Source organism: Oncorhynchus mykiss, chromosome 30 (genome assembly GCF_057628025.1).
Source record: "Oncorhynchus mykiss isolate SJ-2025 chromosome 30, ASM5762802v1, whole genome shotgun sequence".
In the NCBI taxonomy this organism is placed as follows: domain Eukaryota; kingdom Metazoa; phylum Chordata; class Actinopteri; order Salmoniformes; family Salmonidae; genus Oncorhynchus; species Oncorhynchus mykiss.
The window spans coordinates 2,578,836-2,599,392 of record NC_143051.1 but is presented as its reverse complement, the minus strand read 5'-3'; the positions used below and the strand labels follow the sequence as shown (position 1 = coordinate 2,599,392).

At 42.7% G+C, this 20,557-nt stretch overlaps 1 protein-coding gene across 1 annotated transcript in view; it reads right to left on the bottom strand.

Annotated features, from left to right (window-relative positions):
* Positions 1–19,256: 19,256 nt before the first annotated feature.
* Positions 19,257–20,557, bottom strand: part of cbfa2t2 (CBFA2/RUNX1 partner transcriptional co-repressor 2) — a 193,457-nt gene continuing 192,156 nt past the window's right edge. Inside the window, 1 exon segment of the mRNA XM_090228527.1 lies at positions 19,257–20,536. Coding sequence (XP_090084653.1) covers positions 20,243–20,536 — 294 coding nt within the window. The 3' untranslated portion in view covers positions 19,257–20,242.

Here is a 20,557-nt window from a genome sequence, read left to right as displayed (position 1 = left end):
TGATCTGGAGGACTCACTAAACAGAGAACATCCCTGGTCATCCCTACTGCCTCTGATCTGGAGGACTCACTAAACAGAGAGCATCCCTGGTCATACCTACTGCCTCTGATCTGGAGGACTCACTAAACAGAGAACATCCCTGGTCATACCTACTGCCTCTGATCTGGCGGACTCACTAAACAGAGAACATCGCTGGTCATCCCTACTGCCTCTGATCTGGAGGACTCACTAAACAGAGAACATCCCTGGCCATCTCTACTGCCTCTGGTCTGAAGGACTCACTAAACAGAGAACATCCCTGGTCATCTCTTCTGCCTCTGATCTGACAGACTCACTAAACAGAGAACATCCCTGGTCATCCCTACTGCCTCTGATCTGGAGGACTCACTAAACAGAGAACATCCCTGGTCATCTCTACTGCCTCTGGTCTGAAGGACTCACTAAACAGAGAACATCCCTGGTCATCTCTACCGCCTCTGATCTGGAGGACTCACTAAACAGAGAACATCCCTGGTCATCTCTACTGCCTCTGATCTGGAGGACTCACTAAACAGAGAACATCCCTGGTCATCCCTACTGCCTCTGATCTGGAGGACTCACTAAACAGAGAACATCCCTGGTCATACCTACTGCCTCTGATCTGGAGGACTCACTAAACAGAGAACATCCCTGGTCATCCCTACTGCCTCTGATCTGGAGGACTCACTAAACAGAGAGCATCCCTGGTCATACCTACTGCCTCTGATCTGGAGGACTCACTAAACAGAGAACATCCCTGGTCATACCTACTGCCTCTGATCTGGCGGACTCACTAAACAGAGAACATCCCTGGTCATCCCTACTGCCTCTGATCTGGAGGACTCACTAAACAGAGAACATCCCTGGCCATCTCTACTGCCTCTGGTCTGAAGGACTCACTAAACAGAGAACATCCCTGGTCATCTCTTCTGCCTCTGATCTGACAGACTCACTAAACAGAGAACATCCCTGGTCATCCCTACTGCCTCTGATCTGGAGGACTCACTAAACAGAGAACATCCCTGGTCATCTCTACTGCCTCTGGTCTGAAGGACTCACTAAACAGAGAACATCCCTGGTCATCTCTACCGCCTCTGATCTGGAGGACTCACTAAACAGAGAACATCCCTGGTCATCTCTACTGCCTCTGATCTGGAGGACTCACTAAACAGAGAACATCCCTGGTCATCCCTACTGCCTCTGATCTGGAGGACTCACTAAACAGAGAACATCCCTGGTCATCTCTACTGCCTCTGATCTGGAGGACTCACTAAACAGAGAACATCCCTGGTCATCTCTACTGCCTCTGGTCTGAAGGACTCACTAAACAGAGAACATCCCTGGTCATCTCTACTGCCTCTGATCTGGAAGACTCAATAAACATTCTTTGTTTGCAAATTATATCTCAGCGTTAGTTTTCCTATGGCTTTCCATTAATTAAAAAATTAACAAGAAAATGGTGCTGTCTGGTTTGCTTAATATGAGGAATTTGAAATTATTTATATTTTTACATTTGATTCTTAAGTATATTTAAAACCAAATACTTTTAGACTTTTCCTCAAGTCGTATTTTACTGGGTGACTTTCACTTTTTCTTGAGTCATTTTCTAATAAGGTTTCGTTTGCTGTCTATTTGTGGAAAAATCACCATGATTCATTATTCTGTCAATTGTTTACCTATTTACTTGCCTATGCTAAACGATTTGTTTTGTTAATTACATGAGCTAAACATATTTATATTTATTTGGAATGGCAAGCCAGACAAAATTCAACATGCTCAATATATAATGAATATGAGCTCGTGGGGGCTAAAATGATTAATTATTAAACCATTCAACCTCTCACTTAAATCATCAGTCATGATAATGGAGAATGACCACCTCAGGTCTGATGTTATGAAATGGAGAACAACCACATCCGGTCTGATGTTATGTAATGCATATGTGGAGAACAACCACATCCGGTCTGATGTTATGAAATGGAGAACAACCACCTCAGGTCTGATGTTATGTAATGTATATGTGGAGAACAACCACCTCAGTTCTGATGTTATGTCATGGAGAACAACCACCTCAGGTCTGATGTTATGAAATGGAGAACAACCACCTCAGGTCTGATGTTATGTCATGGAGAACAACCACCTCAGGTCTGATGTTATGAAATGGAGAACAACCACCTCAGGTCTGATGTTATTTAATGGAGAACAACCACCTCAGGTCTGATGTTATGAAATGGAGAACAACCACCTCAGGTCTGATGTTATTTAATGGAGAACAACCACCTCAGGTCTGATGTTATGAAATGGAGAACAACCACCTCAGGTCTGATGTTATTTAATGGAGAACAACCACCTCAGGTCTGATGTTATGAAATGGAGAACAACCACCTCAGGTCTGATATTATGTAATGTATATGTAGATTATGACCACCTCAGCTCTACCCTGTTGTTACGATATGTGTACTGCCATTCTAAAGTTTGGGGTCACTTAGAAATGTCCTGTTTTTGAAAGAAAAGCAAATTGTTTTGTCCATTAAAATAACATCAAATTGATCAGAAATACAGTGTAGACATTGTTAATGTTGTCAATGACTATTGTAGCTGGAAACTGAAGATTTTTAATGGAATACAGAGGCCCATTATCAGCAACCATCGCTCCTGTGTTCCAATGGCACGTTGTGTTAGCTAATCCAAGTTTATAATTTTAAAAGGCTAATTGATCAGACGCCTCACCAGTCCTCATCAACTGGCAGCTTCATTAAATAGTACCCACAAAACACCAGTCTCAACGTCAACAGTGAAGAGGAGACTCCGGGATGCTGGCCTTCTAGGCAGAGTTGGAAAGAAAAAGCCATATTTCAGAAAATATTAAGATGGAGACACAGTTTCAACTATTCTGCCTTATTATTATTCGACCATGCTGGTCATTTATGAACATTTGAACATCTTGACCATGTTTTGTTATAATCTCCACCCGGCACAGCCAGAAGAGGACTGGCCACCCCACATAGCCTGGTTCCTCTCTAGGTTTCTTCCTAGGTTTTGGCCTTTCTAGGGAGTTTTTCCTAGCCACCGTGCTTCTTCACCTGCATTGCTTGCTGTTTGGGGTTTTAGGCTGGGTTTCTGTACAGCACTTTGAGATATCAGCTGATGTACGAAGGGCTATATAAAATAAATTTGATTGATTGGACAGAGGAGCATCTCGGAGTCGCCACTTCACTGTTGATGTCAGAGTCATATCATCTATTTGCTCTTCATCAGAGAAAATTACTTTACCCCAGTCCTCAGCAGTCCAATCCCTGTACCTTTTGTAGAATATCAGTCTGTCCCTGATGCTTTTCCTGGAGAGAAGTGGCTTCTTTGCTGCCCTTCTTGACACCAGGCCATCCTCTAAAAGTCTTCGCCTCACTGTGCATGCAGATGCACTCACACCTGCCTGCTGCCATTCCTGAGCAAGCTCTGCAATGGTGGTGCCCCGATCCCGCAGCTGAATCAACTTTAGGAGACGGTTCTGGCGCTTGCTGGACTTTCTTGGGCGCCCTGAAGCCTTCTTCACAACAATTGAACCGCTCTCCTGAAGTTCTTGATGATCTGATAAATGGTTGATTTAGGTGCAATCTTACTGGCAGCAAAATCCTTACCTGTGAAGCCCTTTTTGTGTGAAAAGCAATGAATACGGCACGTGTTTCCTTGCAGGTAACCATGGTTGACAGAGGAAGAACAATGATTCCAAGCACCACCCTCCTTTTGAAGCTTCCAATCTGTCATTCGAACTCAATCAGCATGACGGAGTGATCTCCAGCCTTGTCCTCGTCAAAACTCACACCTGTGCTAACGAAAGAATCACTGACAAGATGTCAGCTGGTCCTTTTGTGGCAGGGCTGAAATGCAGTGGAAATGTTTTTGGGCGATTTAGTTAATTTGCATGGCAAAGAGGGACTTTGCAATTAACTGCAATTCATCTGATCACTCTTCATAACATTCTGGAGTATATGCAAATTGCCATCATACAAACTGAGGCAGCAGACTTTGTGAAAATTAATATTTGTGTCATTCTCAAAACTTTTGGCCACGACTGTACTTGTCCTCTTGCTCAGTTGTGCACTGGGGCCTCCCACTGCTCTTTCTATTCTGGTTAGGGCCAGTTTGCGCTGTTTTGTGAAGGGAGTAGTACACAACGTTGTATGAGATTTCTCGCATGGAATAGCCTTCATTTCTCAGAACAAGAATAGACTGACGAGTTTCAAACGATAGTTATTTGTTTGTGGCCATTTTGAGCCTGTAATCGAACCCACAAACTCTGATGCTCCAGATACTCAACTAGTCTAAAGGGTTAGGGTTAATGCAATATAAGTTGGTTAACCCTATCAAGTTTGGGCTAATGATAATGCAATATAAGTTGGTTAACCCTATCAAGTTCAGGCTAATGATAATGCAATATAAGTTGGTTAACCCTATCAAGTTCAGGCTAATGATAATGCAATATAAGTTGGTTAACCCTATCAAGTTCAGGCTAATGATAATGCAATATAAGTTGGTTAACCCTATCAAGTTCAGGCTAATGATAATGCAATATAAGTTGGTTAACCCTATCAAGTTCAGGCTAATGATAATGCAATATAAGTTGGTTAACCCTATCAAGTTCAGGCTAATGATAATGCAATATAAGTTGGTTAACCCTATCAAGTTCAGGCTAATGATAATGCAATATAAGTTGGTTAACCCTATCAAGTTCAGGCTAATGATAATGCAATATAAGTTGGTTAACCCTATCAAGTTCAGGCTAATGATAATGCAATATAAGTTGGTTAACCCTATCAAGTTCAGGCTAATGATAATGCAATATAAGTTGGTTAACCCTATCAAGTTCAGGCTAATGATAATGCAATATAAGTTGGTTAACCCTATCAAGTTCAGGCTAATGATAATGCAATATAAGTTGGTTAACCCTATCAAGTTCAGGCTAATGATAATGCAATATAAGTTGGTTAACCCTATCAAGTTCAGGCTAATGATAATGCAATATAAGTTGGTTAACCCTATCAAGTTCAGGCTAATGATAATGCAATATAAGTTGGTTAACCCTATCAAGTTCAGGCTAATGATAATGCAATATAAGTTGGTTAACCCTATCAAGTTCAGGCTAATGATAATGCAATATAAGTTGGTTAACCCTATCAAGTTCAGGCTAATGATAATGCAATATAAGTTGGTTAACCCTATCAAGTTCAGGCTAATGATAATGCAATATAAGTTGGTTAACCCTATCAAGTTCAGGCTAATGATAATGCAATATAAGTTGGTTAACCCTATCAAGTTCAGGCTAATGATAATGCAATATAAGTTGGTTAACCCTATCAAGTTCAGGCTAATGATAATGCAATATAAGTTGGTTAACCCTATCAAGTTCAGGCTAATGATAATGCAATATAAGTTGGTTAACCCTATCAAGTGGATAATAGTCGTAGCTTCACAGTCAGAACCCAAACAGAACACTCATCTCAAAGAGATATTTTAAGGTATTTATTACACAATAAAGAGAACAACAATACCCGAATTTTACTGCAAAGATTCACAGACTGACAGACCATAGATTACAGCCCCCCCCCCCCCCCCAAAATAAGAAAAACAAAGGAGAGAGAATTAAACAGAGAATAACCCTGCGTTCTGACATAGCAGACTCAGAATGCTGTAGAGTGTAACGGGAGAGAGACTATCCACGTCAGTGTCCGTCTATAACATGTGGTTCCTGTCTCTATTAATAAAGTATTGGACAATAACTTTCAATCTTTTTTCTTTTTCTTTTCACAATATACATTTTCTCAGAGACCCAAACTCATCTCCCACCGTTATGTCCGATCTCAGAGTCATATCATCTATTTGCTCTTCAACTGCCCCTCCACCCCTCCATGTTTCACCAGCCCCCCTTGTTACACATAGTAAAATAAAAATGCAATTTCCCTCTGATACAAATTGTAAAACAAAAAAAACAGGCATGCGTAAAATTCACTAGCCTTTAATTATTTGTGATTGAAACCCCATGAGTTCAACCTAACCAACGTTGACAAGCGATCTAGCATGTCTTACAACAGAGAAAATAACACGGGAGGAGGAAGAGGAGGAGAGAAGAGGGGAAGAAAGAGAGAAACGTGTGGATTCTAACTGCTCGAGTCAAAACACCTTCCTTTTAAAATCTGCATCAACAGTTTAAAATGTAACACGTTGTATTCAACAAATCAAACTATATAAACGTGACAATAAATGAACATGGTTTTTTATTCATTATTTTTTTCTCTCATTTTATTTTAGGTTTTTATTTATTATGAGGTCTGCATTGTTACCAAGAAGTGATATGGTTTCACAGCTGCATGAGCTTTGGGTTTTAGTCGTGTTAGCTCTGGCCATTTGGTTTGACTTGCCCAGTGTCTGCCTGGTGACTGGTGCTTGTATCTGCTATCAGAGGTAGAGTACTGAGGCTATTTGCCACAAAGAGGTTGTAGCAAAACAGAGAGATCAAATAGAAGAGGAGATGGAGAGAGAGACAGATCAAGGAGAGGAGGAGATGGAGAGAGATACAGATCAAGGAGAGGAGGAGATGGAGAGAGAGACAGATTGAGGAGGAGAGGAGATGGAGAGAGAGACAGATCGAGGAGGAGAGCAGATGGAGAGAGATACAGATAAAGGAGAGGAGATGGAGAGAGAGACAGATCGAGGAGGAGAGGAGATGGAGAGAGATACAGATCAAGGAGAGGAGGAGATGGAGAGAGAGACAGATCGAGGAGGAGAGGAGATAGAGAGAGAGAGAGATCAAGGAGGAGAGGAGATGGAGAGAGAGACAGATCAAGGAGAGGAGATGGAGAGAGAGACAGATCAAGGAGGAGAGGAGATGGAGAGAGACAGATCAAGGAGGAGAGGAGATGGAGAGAGACAGATCAAGGAGGAGAGGAGATGGAGAGAGAGACAGATCAAAGAGAGGAGGAGATGGAGAGAGAGACAGATCAAGGAGAGGAGATGGAGAGAGAGACAGATCAAAGAGAGGAGGAGATGGAGAGAGAGACAGATCAAGGAGAGGAGATGGAGAGAGAGACAGATCGAGGAGGAGAGGAGATGGAGAGACAGATCAAGGAGGAGAGGAGATGGAGAGAGAGACAGATCAAAGAGAGGAGGAGATGGAGAGAGAGACAGATCAAGGAGAGGAGGAGATGGAGAGAGAGACAGATCAAGGAGGAGAGGAGATGGAGAGAGAGATCAAGGAGGAGAGAAGATGGAGAGAGACAGATCAAGGAGGAGAGGAGATGGAGAGAGAGACAGATCAAAGAGAGGAGGAGATGGAGAGAGAGACAGATCAAGGAGAGGAGATGGAGAGAGACAGATCAAGGAGGAGAGGAGATGGAGAGAGAGACAGATCGAGGAGGAGAGGAGATGGAGAGAGAGACAGATCAAAGAGAGGAGGAGATGGAGAGAGAGACAGATCAAGGAGGAGAGGAGATGGAGAGAGAGACAGATCGAGGAGGAGATGAGATGGAGAGAGAGACAGATCGAGGAGGAGATGAGATGGATAGAGACAGATCAAGGAGGAGAGGAGATCAATAGAATGATATAGTAGTAGAGGTTTCCAAGGAATAATAAAAACTTGAACTTCTTCTTTTTAAAGGTTTTTCATTTGTTTTATCCAGGTTTCGCCGCTGATAACAATGAATTAAACACACATCTGTTTTATATCTTTTTAAATACATGACTTATACACAAGTGTTAAACAGCTGCTTCTTCACAGCTTTCATAGGAGACGTGAGGAGATGGAGGATTTACTTCAGCCATTTAGAGTCAGGGACAAGAGCAGGTGGTTGTACAAGAGGAGGAAGAAATGGGAGAGAATCCCCGACAACAATATCAACTTCCTGGTGGAAACCACGGAAACCATGTAACAACTCCTCTCCCTCCGAGAGGTCAAAAGTCAAATACGTTTCTATTAGCACCAAACTATTGTGGGTAGAAGAGTCTTCTGTCTGTGTACGGACCAGGAAAGGGGCGAGTGCTCTCTTTCTATCAATAATAAGAGGTATGTTGGAACTCTGTGTGGAGGTTCAAGGAACCAGCAGCATTCCACCCTGCATACCACTGCTGGCTTCCTCTGAAGCTAAGCTGGGTTGGTCCTGGTCAGTCCCTGGATGGGAGACCAGATGCTGCTGGAAGTGGTTTTGGAGGGCCAGTAGGAGGCACTCTTTCCTCTGGTCTAAAAAATATCCCAATGCCCCAGGGCAGTGATTAGGGACATTGCCCTGTGTAGGGTGCCGTCTTTCAGATGGGATGTTAAGTAGGTGTCCTGACTCTCTGTGGTCACTAAAATATCTCATGGCACATTATCGTAAGAGTTGGGGTGTTAACCCCCAGTGTCCTGGTTAAATTCCCAATCTGGCCACCTAATAATCCCCAGCTTCCAATAGGTTCATTCATCCCCCTCCTCTCCCCTGTAACTCCAGGTTGTTGCTGTACATTACCACGTCAACTGACCTGGTAAATAACAGGCTTATATAAATAACAAAGTACATGGTCTGAAACACATTGAATTCTGTTTCCGTCGCTGTGAGAAGGTTCAAGGAAATGAACATTTCAAATGACTCGAGGTGATCTGGCAAAGCAGGTAGCCGTTAACGTTTCCCCGTTGTTGTGGGTCACGACCCTGAACTGAGTAAAACAGACTTGAGGTGAAGTCTGGAGTGCATCCCAAATGGCTGCCGATTATAGTGCACTACTTTTGACCAGAGGCCAAAGGGCAATATAGTGCACTACTTTTGACCAGAGGCCAAAGGGCAATATAGTGCACTACTTTTGACCAGAGGCCAAAGGGCAATATAGTGCACTACTTTTGACCAGAGGCCAAAGGGCAATATAGTGCACTTCTTTTGACCAGAGGCCAAAGGGCAATATAGTGCACTACTTTTGACCAGAGGCCAAAGGGCAATATAGTGCACTTCTTTTGACCAGAGGCCAAAGGGCAATATAGTGCACTACTTTTGACCAGAGGCCAAAGGGCAATATAGTGCACTACTTTTGACCAGAGGCCAAAGGGCAATATAGTGCACTACTTTTGACCAGAGGCCAAAGGGCAATATAGTGCACTACTTTTGACCAGGGACCAAAGGGCAATATAGTGCACTCCTTTTGACCAGGGACCAAAGGGCAATATAGTGCACTGAGCAGGGCTGGTTGTCCAGTACTGGACAGAACGTTTCATAGCCTACACTGAGCAGGGCTGGTTGTCCAGTACTGGACAGAACGTTTCATAGCCCACACTGAGCAGGGCTGGTTGTCCAGTACTGGACAGAACGTTTTCCCAGCCTACACTGAGCAGGGCTGGTTGTCCAGTACTGGACAGAACGTTTTCCCAGCCTACACTAAGCAGGGCTGGTTGTCCAGTACTGGACAGAACGTTTCCCAGCCTACACTGAGCAGGGCTGGTTGTCCAGTACTGGACAGAACGTTTCCCAGCCTACACTGAGCAGGGCTGGTTGACCAGTACTGGACAGAACGTTTCCCAGCCTACACTGAGCAGGGCTGGTTGTCCAGTACTGGACAGAACGTTTCCCAGCCTACACTGAGCAGGGCTGGTTGTCCAGTACTGGACAGAACGTTTGCATGTGTTTCATGAGAACATTCCTGAAACAGGTTTTGATTGGAGCTTGAATAACACAACAAGGATACGTAACCGTGGTAACGTCATGTGAACCTCTTTTAAAAAAATCTTCAGGATCCATGATTTTGGTTGTTTCTTCGTTGTCTGTGTCTGAAATAACACCCTATTTTCCCTATACAATGCACTACTTTTCACTAGTCGTGCACTAGTCAGGAATAGGATTCCATTTGGGACACATATTCTGTGTCTGTCTTTGGCAGTCTTCAGTGTTAATGATGAATTCTTCTGTAACAACAGTACTGTTTCTGGGAGCTCGACTGTGTTAAAGCTCGTTCTACATTTGGAAAGTTAGTTTTCTTGTATTTTCTAACTTTTTCTTTCATTCTTTTTCTTTCTTTCTTATTTGTTTGTTTTTTGTTGTAACAAATAAAACTAACAAAAACAAAATACATCGTCCAGTAAGGTGTTGAAAGAAAAGTTATTTATGACCTCTTGTTATTTATGCTCAGTAATAAAACGGTATTAACAATAAGTTATTTAGCCACACTTTCTGCTTTACAGAAACGAAAAGACACAGATACGCTAGCACTACCAGTACACATGTAGAAAAAGGTGTAAATTATGGCTCTACACTGGAAAAACATTTGCCAAAAGAAGCATGCCAAAATAACCTTTGTGACAGTGCAAATACATCGATGTAGGTCCCTGGTACAAAACATTTAGGTTAGCATTCCGTGAAACATGCTAGTTCTCAGAAGAGATCTGAACCAGTCGTAGAGTAGCAGAGTAGCAGCTCTGAGGAGATAGCTTGTGTCTTTTCTTCTAGGACAAACGTCCTTCTTTAAAAGTACTAGGAGGTAACTACCACTGACACATACACACAGGAAACAGGAAACAGCTCAGAAACATTATGGTTTCTCTCCTTTTGCTAGAAAGAGGAGGGGACTGAAGTTGTGGTTGGTTAAAGTAATATACATTATCACAACTGTCCAACACATTCCATAACCATTGGAGACAGTACAGGTCAGAAGTGTTAAACACCATCACATATAGAAAGGAAAAATAACAAGAAACATGTTGGTAGGTGGTGACTGGAGTTGAGGACAGAGTTGGTTCAGAGGAGATGGAGGAGTTGGGCAGGACAGAGAGAGAGAGTAGAGATGGTTCAGAGGAGATGGAGGAGTTGGACAGAGAGAGAGTAGAGTTGGTTCAGAGGAGATGGAGGAGTTGGACAGAGAGAGAGTAGAGATGGTTCAGAGGAGATGGAGGAGTTGGACAGAGAGAGAGTAGAGTTGGTTCAGAGGAGATGGAGGAGTTGGACAGGACAGAGAGAGAGTAGAGTTGGTTCAGAGGAGATGGAGGAGTTGGACAGAGAGAGAGTAGAGTTGGTTCAGAGGAGATGGATGAATTGGGGAGGACAGAGAGAGAGTAGAGTTGGTTCAGATGTGATGGAGGAGTTGGGCAGGACAGAGAGAGAGAGTAGAGTTGAGTTTAGTGGAGATGGAGGAGTTGGACAGGACAGAGAGAGAGTAGAGTTGGTTCAGAGGAGATGGAGGAGTTGGACAGAGAGAGAGTAGAGTTGGTTCAGAGGAGATGAAGGAGTTGGACAGAGAGAGAGAGTAGAGTTGGTTCAGAGGAGATGGAGGAGTTGGACAGAGAGAGAGTAGAGTTGGTTCAGAGGAGATGAAGGAGTTGGACAGAGAGAGAGAGTAGAGTTGGTTCAGAGGAGATGGAGGAGTTGGACAGAGAGAGAGTAGAGTTGGTTCAGAGGAGATGGAGGAGTTGGACAGAGAGAGAGTAGAGTTGGTTCAGAGGAGATGAAGGAGTTGGACAGAGAGAGAGAGTAGAGTTGGTTCAGAGGAGATGGAGGAGTTGGACAGAGAGAGAGTAGAGTTGGTTCAGAGGAGATGGAGGAGTTGGACAGAGAGAGAGTAGAGTTGGTTCAGAGGAGATGAAGGAGTTGGACAGAGAGAGAGAGTAGAGTTGGTTCAGAGGAGATGGAGGAGTTGGACAGAGAGAGAGTAGAGTTGGTTCAGAGGAGATGAAGGAGTTGGACAGAGAGAGAGAGTAGAGTTGGTTCAGAGGAGATGGAGGAGTTGGACAGAGAGAGAGTAGAGTTGGTTCAGAGGAGATGGAGGAGTTGGACAGAGAGAGAGTAGAGTTGGTTCAGAGGAGATGAAGGAGTTGGACAGAGAGAGAGAGTAGAGTTGGTTCAGAGGAGATGGAGGAGTTGGACAGAGAGAGAGTAGAGTTGGTTCAGAGGAGATGGAGGAGTTGGACAGAGAGAGAGTAGAGTTGGTTCAGAGGAGATGGAGGAGTTGGACAGAGAGAGAGTAGAGTTGGTTCAGAGGAGATGGAGGAGTTGGACAGAGAGAGAGTAGAGTTGGTTCAGAGGAGATGGAGGAGTTGGACAGAGAGAGAGTAGAGTTGGTTCAGAGGAGATGAAGGAGTTGGACAGAGAGAGAGAGTAGAGTTGGTTCAGAGGAGATGGAGGAGTTAGACAGAGAGAGAGAGTAGAGTTGGTTCAGAGGAGATGGAGGAGTTGGACAGGGAGAGAGTAGAGTTGGTTCAGAGGAGATGGAGGAGTTGGACAGAGAGAGAGTAGAGTTGGTTCAGAGGAGATGGAGGAGTTGGACAGAGAGAGAGTAGAGTTGGTTCAGAGGAGATGGAGGAGTTGGACAGAGAGAGAGAGTAGAGTTGGTTCAGAGGAGATGGAGGAGTTGGACAGAGAGAGAGTAGAGTTGAGTTCAGAGGAGATGGAGGAGTTGGACAGGACAGAGAGAGAGAGTAGAGTTGGTTCAGAGGAGATGGAGGAGTTGGACAGGACAGAGTAGAGTTGGTTCAGAGGAGATGGAGGAGTTGGACAGGACAGAGAGAGAGAGTAGAGTTGAGTTCAGTGTACAACTGTTTTCTCTCACTGATTCATAGGTAATCTCTTCTTTGTTTGCCGGTGGTTGTCATGCTGATGAGCTCCCTCGCAGGTTAATAACTTCACATTCTGTTCACTTCCTGGTTCGGAAAAGAGAGATAGGAAGTGCAGGTGTAACGAACTTTAGACAGAGTCCTTCTTTCCATGTACTGCAGTCAGGTCATAGTTCTATCTTGGTGTATCTTGGTATCCAGGGGTCAGGTGTTAGTTATATCTTGGTATCCAGGGGTCAGGTATTAGTTATATCTTGGTATATCTTGGTATCCAGGGGTCAGGTATTAGTTACATCTTGGTATCCAGGGGTCAGGTGTTAGTTATATCTTGCTATATCTTGGTATCCAGGGGTCAGGTGTTAGTTATATCTTGCTATATCTTGGTATCCAGGGGTCAGGTATTAGTTATATCTTGGTATATCTTGGTATCCAGGGGTCAGGTATTAGTTACATCTTGGTATCCAGGGGTCAGGTGTTAGTTATATCTTGCTATATCTTGGTATCCAGGGGTCAGGTATTAGTTATATCTTGGTATATCTTGGTATCCAGGGGTCAGGTATTAGTTATATCTTGGTATCCAGGGGTCAGGTGTTAGTTATATCTTGGTATCCAGGGGTCAGGTATTAGTTATATCTTGGTATATCTTGGTATCCAGGGGTCAGGTATTAGTTACATCTTGGTATCCAGGGGTCAGGTGTTAGTTATATCTTGGTATCCAGGGGTCAGGTGTTAGTTATATCTTGATATATCTTGGTATCCAGGGGTCAGGTATTAGTTATATATTGGTATATCTTGGTATCCAGGGGTCAGGTATTAGTTATATCTTGGTATATCTTGGTATCCAGGGGTCAGGTATTAGTTACATCTTGGTATCCAGGGGTCAGGTGTTAGTTATATCTTGGTATATCTTAGTATCCAGGGGTCAGGTATTAGTTATATCTTGGTATATCTTGGTATCCAGGGGTCAGGTATTAGTTATATCTTGGTATCCAGGGGTCAGGTATTAGTTACATCTTGGTATATCTTGGTATCCAGGGGTCAGGTATTAGTTATATCTTGGTAACCAGGGGTCAGGTATTAGTTATATCTTGGTATCCAGGGGTCAGGTATTAGTTATATCTTGGTATCCAGGGGTCAGGTGTTAGTTATATCTTGGTATATCTTGGTATCCAGGGGTCAGGTATTAGTTATATCTTGGTATATCTTGGTATCCAGGGGTCAGGTATTAGTTATATCTTGGTATCCAGGGGTCAGGTATTAGTTATATCTTGGTATCCAGGGGTCAGGTGTTAGTTATATCTTGGTATCCAGGGGTCAGGTATTAGTTATATCTTGGTATATCTTGGTATCCAGGGGTCAGGTATTAGTTATATCTTGGAATCCAGGGGTCAGGTGTTAGTTATATCTTGCTATATCTTGGTATCCAGGGGTCAGGTATTAGTTATATCTTGGTATATCTTGGTATCCAGGGGTCAGGTATTAGTTATATCTTGGTATCCAGGGGTCAGGTATTAGTTATATCTTGGTATATCTTGTTATCCAGGGGTCAGGTATTAGTTATATCTTGGTATCCAGGGGTCAGGTATTAGTTATATCTTGGTAACCAGGGGTCAGGTATTAGTTATATCTTGGTATCCAGGGGTCAGGTGTTAGTTATATCTTGGTATCCAGGGGTCAGGTATTAGTTATATCTTGGTATATCTTGGTATCCAGGGGTCAGGTATTAGTTATATCTTGGTATCCAGGGGTCAGGTATTAGTTATATCTTGGTATATCTTGGTATCCAGGGGTCAGGTATTAGTTATATCTTGGTATCCAGGGGTCAGGTGTTAGTTATATCTTGGTATCCAGGGGTCAGGTATTAGTTATATCTTGGTATCTAGGGGTCAGGTGTTAGTTATATATTTGTATATCTTGGTATCCAGGGTTCAGGTATTAGTTATATCTTGGTATCCAGGGGTCAGGTGTTAGTTATATCTTGGTATCCAGGGGTCAGGTATTAGTTATATCTTGGTATATCTTGGTATCCAGGGGTCAGGTGTTAGTTATATCTTGCTATATCTTGGTATCCAGGGGTCAGGTATTAGTTATATCTTGGTATATCTTGGTATCCAGGGGTCAGGTATTAGTTATATCTTGGTATATCTTGGTGTCCAGGGGTCAAGTATTAGTCATATCTTGGTATCCAGGGGTCAGGTATTAGTTATATCTTGGTATATCTTGGTATCCAGGGGTCAGGTATTAGTTATATCTTGGTATCCAGGGGTCAGGTGTTAGTTATATCTTGGTATATCTTGGTATCCAGGGGTCAGGTGTTAGTTATATCTTGGTATCCAGGGGTCAGGTGTTAGTTATATCTTGGTATATCTTGGTATCCAGGGGTCAGGTATTAGTTATATCTTGGTATATCTTGGTATCCAGGGGTCAGGTATTAGTTACATCTTGGTATCCAGGGGTCAGGTGTTAGTTATATCTTGGTATATCTTGGTATCCAGGGGTCAGGTATTAGTTATATCTTGGTATATCTTGGTATCCAGGGGTCAGGTATTAGTTATATCTTGGTATCCAGGGGTCAGGTATTAGTTATATCTTGGTAACCAGGGGTCATGTATTAGTTATATCTTGGTATCCAGGGGTCAGGTGTTAGTTATATCTTGGTATCCAGGGGTCAGGTATTAGTTATATCTTGGTATCCAGGGGTCAGGTATTAGTTATATCTTGGTATATCTTGGTATCCAGGGGTCAGGTGTTAGTTATATCTTGGTATCCAGGGGTCAGGTATTAGTTATATCTTGGTATATCTTGGTATCCAGGGGTCAGGTATTAGTTATATCTTGGTATCCAGGGGTCAGGTATTAGTTATATATTGGTATATCTTGGTATCCAGGGGTCAGGTATTAGTTATATCTTGGTATCCAGGGGTCAGGTGTTAGTTATATCTTGGTATCCAGGGGTCAGGTATTAGTTATATATTGGTATATCTTGGTATCCAGGGGTCAGGTATTAGTTATATCTTGGTATCCAGGGGTCAGGTATTAGTTATATCTTGGTATATCTTGGTATCCAGGGGTCAGGTATTAGTTACATCTTGGTATCCAGGGGTCAGGTGTTAGTTATATCTTGGTATATCTTGGTATCCAGGGGTCAGGTATTAGTTATATCTTGGTATATCTTGGTATCCAGGGGTCAGGTATTAGTTATATCTTGGTATCCAGGGGTCAGGTATTAGTTATATCTTGGTAACCAGGGGTCATGTATTAGTTATATCTTGGTATCCAGGGGTCAGGTGTTAGTTATATCTTGGTATCCAGGGGTCAGGTATTAGTTATATCTTGGTATCCAGGGGTCAGGTATTAGTTATATCTTGGTATATCTTGGTATCCAGGGGTCAGGTGTTAGTTATATCTTGGTATCCAGGGGTCAGGTATTAGTTATATCTTGGTATATCTTGGTATCCAGGGGTCAGGTATTAGTTATATCTTGGTATCCAGGGGTCAGGTATTAGTTATATATTGGTATATCTTGGTATCCAGGGGTCAGGTATTAGTTATATCTTGGTATCCAGGGGTCAGGTGTTAGTTATATCTTGGTATCCAGGGGTCAGGTATTAGTTATATATTGGTATATCTTGGTATCCAGGGGTCAGGTATTAGTTATATCTTGGTATCCAGGGGTCAGGTATTAGTTATATCTTGGTATATCTTGGTATCCAGGGGTCAGGTATTAGTTACATCTTGGTATCCAGGGGTCAGGTGTTAGTTATATCTTGGTATATCTTGGAATCCAGGGGTCAGGTATTAGTTATATCTTGGAATCCAGGGGTCAGGTATTAGTTATATCTTGGTATATCTTGGTATCCAGGGGTCAGGTATTAGTTATATCTTGGTATCCAGGGGTCAGGTATTAGTTATATATTGGTATCCAGGGGTCAGGTATTAGTTATATATTGGTATCCAGGGGTTAGGTGTTAGTTATATCTTGGTATCCAGGGGTCAGGTGTTAGTTATATCTTGGTATATCTTGGTATCCAGGGGTCAGGTGTTAGTTATATCTTGGTATATCTTGGTATCCAGGGGTCAGGTATTAGTTATATCTTGGAATCCAGGGGTCAGGTATTAGTTATATCTTGGTATCCAGGGGTCAGGTATTAGTTATATCTTGGTATATCTTGGTATCCAGGGGTCAGGTATTAGTTATATCTTGGTATCCAGGGGTCAGGTATTAGTTATATCTTGGTATCCAGGGGTCAGGTATTAGTTATATCTTGGTATCCAGGGGTCAGGTATTAGTTATATCTTGGTATCCAGGGGTCAGGTATTAGTTATATCTTGGTATCCAGGGGTCAGGTGTTAGTTATATCTTGGTATATCTTGGTATCCAGGGGTCAGGTATTAGTTATATTTTGTTATCCAGGGGTCAGGTATTAGTTATATCTTGGTATCCAGGGGTCAGGTGTTAGTTATATCTTGGTATCCAGGGGTCAGGTATTAGTTATATCTTGTTATATCTTTGTATCCAGGGGTCAGGTGTTAGTTATATCTTGGTATATCTTGGTATCCAGGGGTCAGGTATTAGTTATATCTTGGTATCCAGGGGTCAGGTATTAGTTATATTTTGTTATCCAGGGGTCAGGTATTAGTTATATCTTGGTATCCAGGGGTCAGGTGTTAGTTATATCTTGGTATCCAGGGGTCAGGTATTAGTTATATCTTGGTATATCTTGGTATCCAGGGGTCAGGTATTAGTTATATCTTGGTATCCAGGGGTCAGGTATTAGTTATATCTTGGTTTATCTTGGTATCCAGGGGTCAGGTATTAGTTATATCTTGGTATCCAGGGGTCAGGTATTAGTTATATTTTGGTATCCAGGGGTCAGGTATTAGTTATATCTTGGTATCCAGGGGTCAGGTATTAGTTATATCTTGGTATCCAGGGGTCAGGTATTAGTTATATCTTGGTATCCAGGGGTCAGGTATTAGTTATATTTTGGTATCCAGGGGTCAGGTATTAGTTATATCTTGGTATCCAGGGGTCAGGTGTTAGTTATATCTTGGTGTCCAGGGGTCAGGTGTTAGATATATCTTGTTATATCTTGGTATCCAGGGGTCAGGTATTAGTTATATATTGGTATATCTTGGTATCCAGGGGTCAGGTATTAGTTATATCTTGGTATCCAGGGGTCAGGTATTAGTTATATCTTGATATATATTGGTATCCAGGGGTCAGGTATTAGTTATATCTTGGTAACCAGGGGTCAGGTATTAGTTATATCTTGGTATATCTTGGTATCCAGGGGTCAGGTGTTAGTTATATATTTGTATATCTTGGTATCCAGGGGTCAGGTGTTAGTTATATCTTGGTATATCTTGGTATCCATGGGTCAGGTATTAGTTATATCTAGGTATCCAGGGGTCAGGTATTAGTAATATCTTGGTATCCAGGGGTCAAGTATTAGTTACATCTTGGTATCCAGGGGTCAGGTATTAGTTATATCTTGGTATATCTTGGTATCCAGGGGTCAGGTATTAGTTATATATTGGTATCCAGGGGTCGGGTGTTAGTTATATCTTGGTATCCAGGGGTCAGGTATTAGTTATATCTTGGTTTCCAGGGGTCAGGTATTAGTTATATCTTGGTATCCAGGGGTCAGGTATTAGTTATATCTTGGTATCCAGGGGTCAGGTGTTAGTTATTTCTTGGTATCCAGGGGTCAGGTATTAGTTATATCTTGGTATATCTTGGTATCCAGGGGTCAGGTAATAGTTATATCTTGGTAACCAGGGGTCAGGTATTAGTTATATCTTCGTATATCTTGGTATCCAGGGGTCAGGTGTTAGTTATATCTTGGTATCCAGGGGTCAGGTGTTAGTTATATCTTGGTATCCAGGGGTCAGGTATTAGTTACATCTTGGTATCCAGGGGTCAGGTATTAGTTATATCTTGGTATATCTTGGTATCCAGGGGTCAGGTGTTAGTTATATCTTGGTATATCTTGGTATCCAGGGGTCAGGTATTAGTTACATCTTGGTATATCTTGGTATCCAGGGGTCAGGTATTAGTTATATATTCGTATCCAGGGGTCAGGTGTTAGTTATATCTTGGTATATCTTGGTATCCAGGGGTCAGGTATTAGTTACATCTTGGTATATCTTGGTATCCAGGGGTCAGGTATTAGTTACATCTTGGTATATCTTGGTATCCAGGGGTCAGGTGTTAGTTACATCTTGGTATATCTTGGTATCCAGGCGTCAGGTATTAGTTACATCTTGGTATCCAGGGGTCAGGTGTTAGTTATATCTTGGTATCCAGGGGTCAGGTGTTAGTTATATATTGGTATATCTTGGTATCCAGGGGTCAGGTATTAGTTATATCTTGGTATCCAGGGGTCAGGTGTTAGTTATATATTGGTATATCTTGGTATCCAGGCGTCAGGTATTAGTTACATCTTGGTATCCAGGGGTCAGGTGTTAGTTATATCTTGGTATCCAGGGGTCAGGTGTTAGTTATATCTTGGTATATCTTGGTATCCAGGGGTCAGGTGTTAGTTATATCTTGGTATATCTTGGTATCCAGGGGTCAGGTGTTAGTTATATCTTGGTATCCAGGGGTCAGGTGTTAGTTATATCTTGGTATATCTTGGTATCCAGGGGTCAGGTGTTAGTTATATCTTGGTATCCAGGGGTCAGGTGTTAGTTATATCTTGGTATATCTTGGTATCCAGGGGTCAGGTGTTAGTTATATCTTGGTATCCAGGGGTCAGGTATTAGTTATATCTTGGTAACCAGGGTTGGTAATTTGTATGGCTCCTTGCTCTTCCATCCCTGAGGGAGGGACACATCTTTGTCAGTCCACTGACCTGGATATTATTACGGATATTATTAAGTCAAGAGGAACAGCTGTGGTTCCTTTACAATCTGCTCCATATCTGCACCTTGCTGCTGGCAGATACAGTCCCTCTGTCTGTCTGTCTGTCTGTCTGTCTGTCTGTCTGTCTGTCTGTCTGTCTGTCTGTCTGTCTGTCTGTCTCTCTGTCAGTCTGTCTGTCTGTCTGTCAGTCTGTCAGTCTGTTCTTTGTATTTGTGGTCTTCCCATAATAAGAGAGTTGGCTTCAGCTTTTTGCACAGTGTTTGTGTTGTAGTAGTAATCCATTGGTATGTTGTTTGGTGTCTTAATGAGGTCAACTGGTTTTATATCATATATCCCAGGTAGTAGAGGAAAACAACAAAGCTTTTAGAAAACAGAACTCAACAAAGGAGATGTCAGATGTATTTGTGTGGAGTTTCACTGCTGTTATCCACTCACTTTCTATCTTCATATTTACATGAAAAAAAGGAATGAAAGAATAGCAATAAACAACAACAACAACAACAACAAACGGACGACAACGGACGCTAATAACAATAGCAACAATAAGGGCATTGATAACAACAACAACAACAATAATAATAATAATTAAAACAAATAACATTTTTGTGTGTTCTTTGTTAATCATGGCAAGTCAATGTGACTGATCTACATGTATAAACCTCCTGTCTCGTGTGGAGCCTCCACTACTCCAAGATAGGTCTACATCTCTTGTCGGAGCGTTAGCGCCTTAGCATTTAGTATCAAGTGAGCCAGTCATGTTGTGCTACTGGGAGTTTCCGACGGCTCCCCGGATGGCCCCCCGGTTTAGTGCGGCGTGGTTTCCAGCGTACAGGGGGTTCCTGGGGTGCCGGAGCGGGGTGTGGCGATGGGCGGGGTTCCGGCTGGGCTGCCTCCTCCACTAGAGGGCGTAGTAGAGGAGCTGATGGGAGCGGAGGTCTCTGTACCCTGCTGCTGGGCTGCCTTGGAGGCCTGGAGGGTCTGGCCACATACGTGGTGGTGTTTCTCCCAGTCTTTGTGCTGGCAGAAAGAGCCGCAGTAGCGCGCCGTGTTACAGCCGCTGCAGGTCTCGCTCGCCTTCCGCCCGCAGTTCCAACAACTCTACACAGAGAGAGAGAAGAA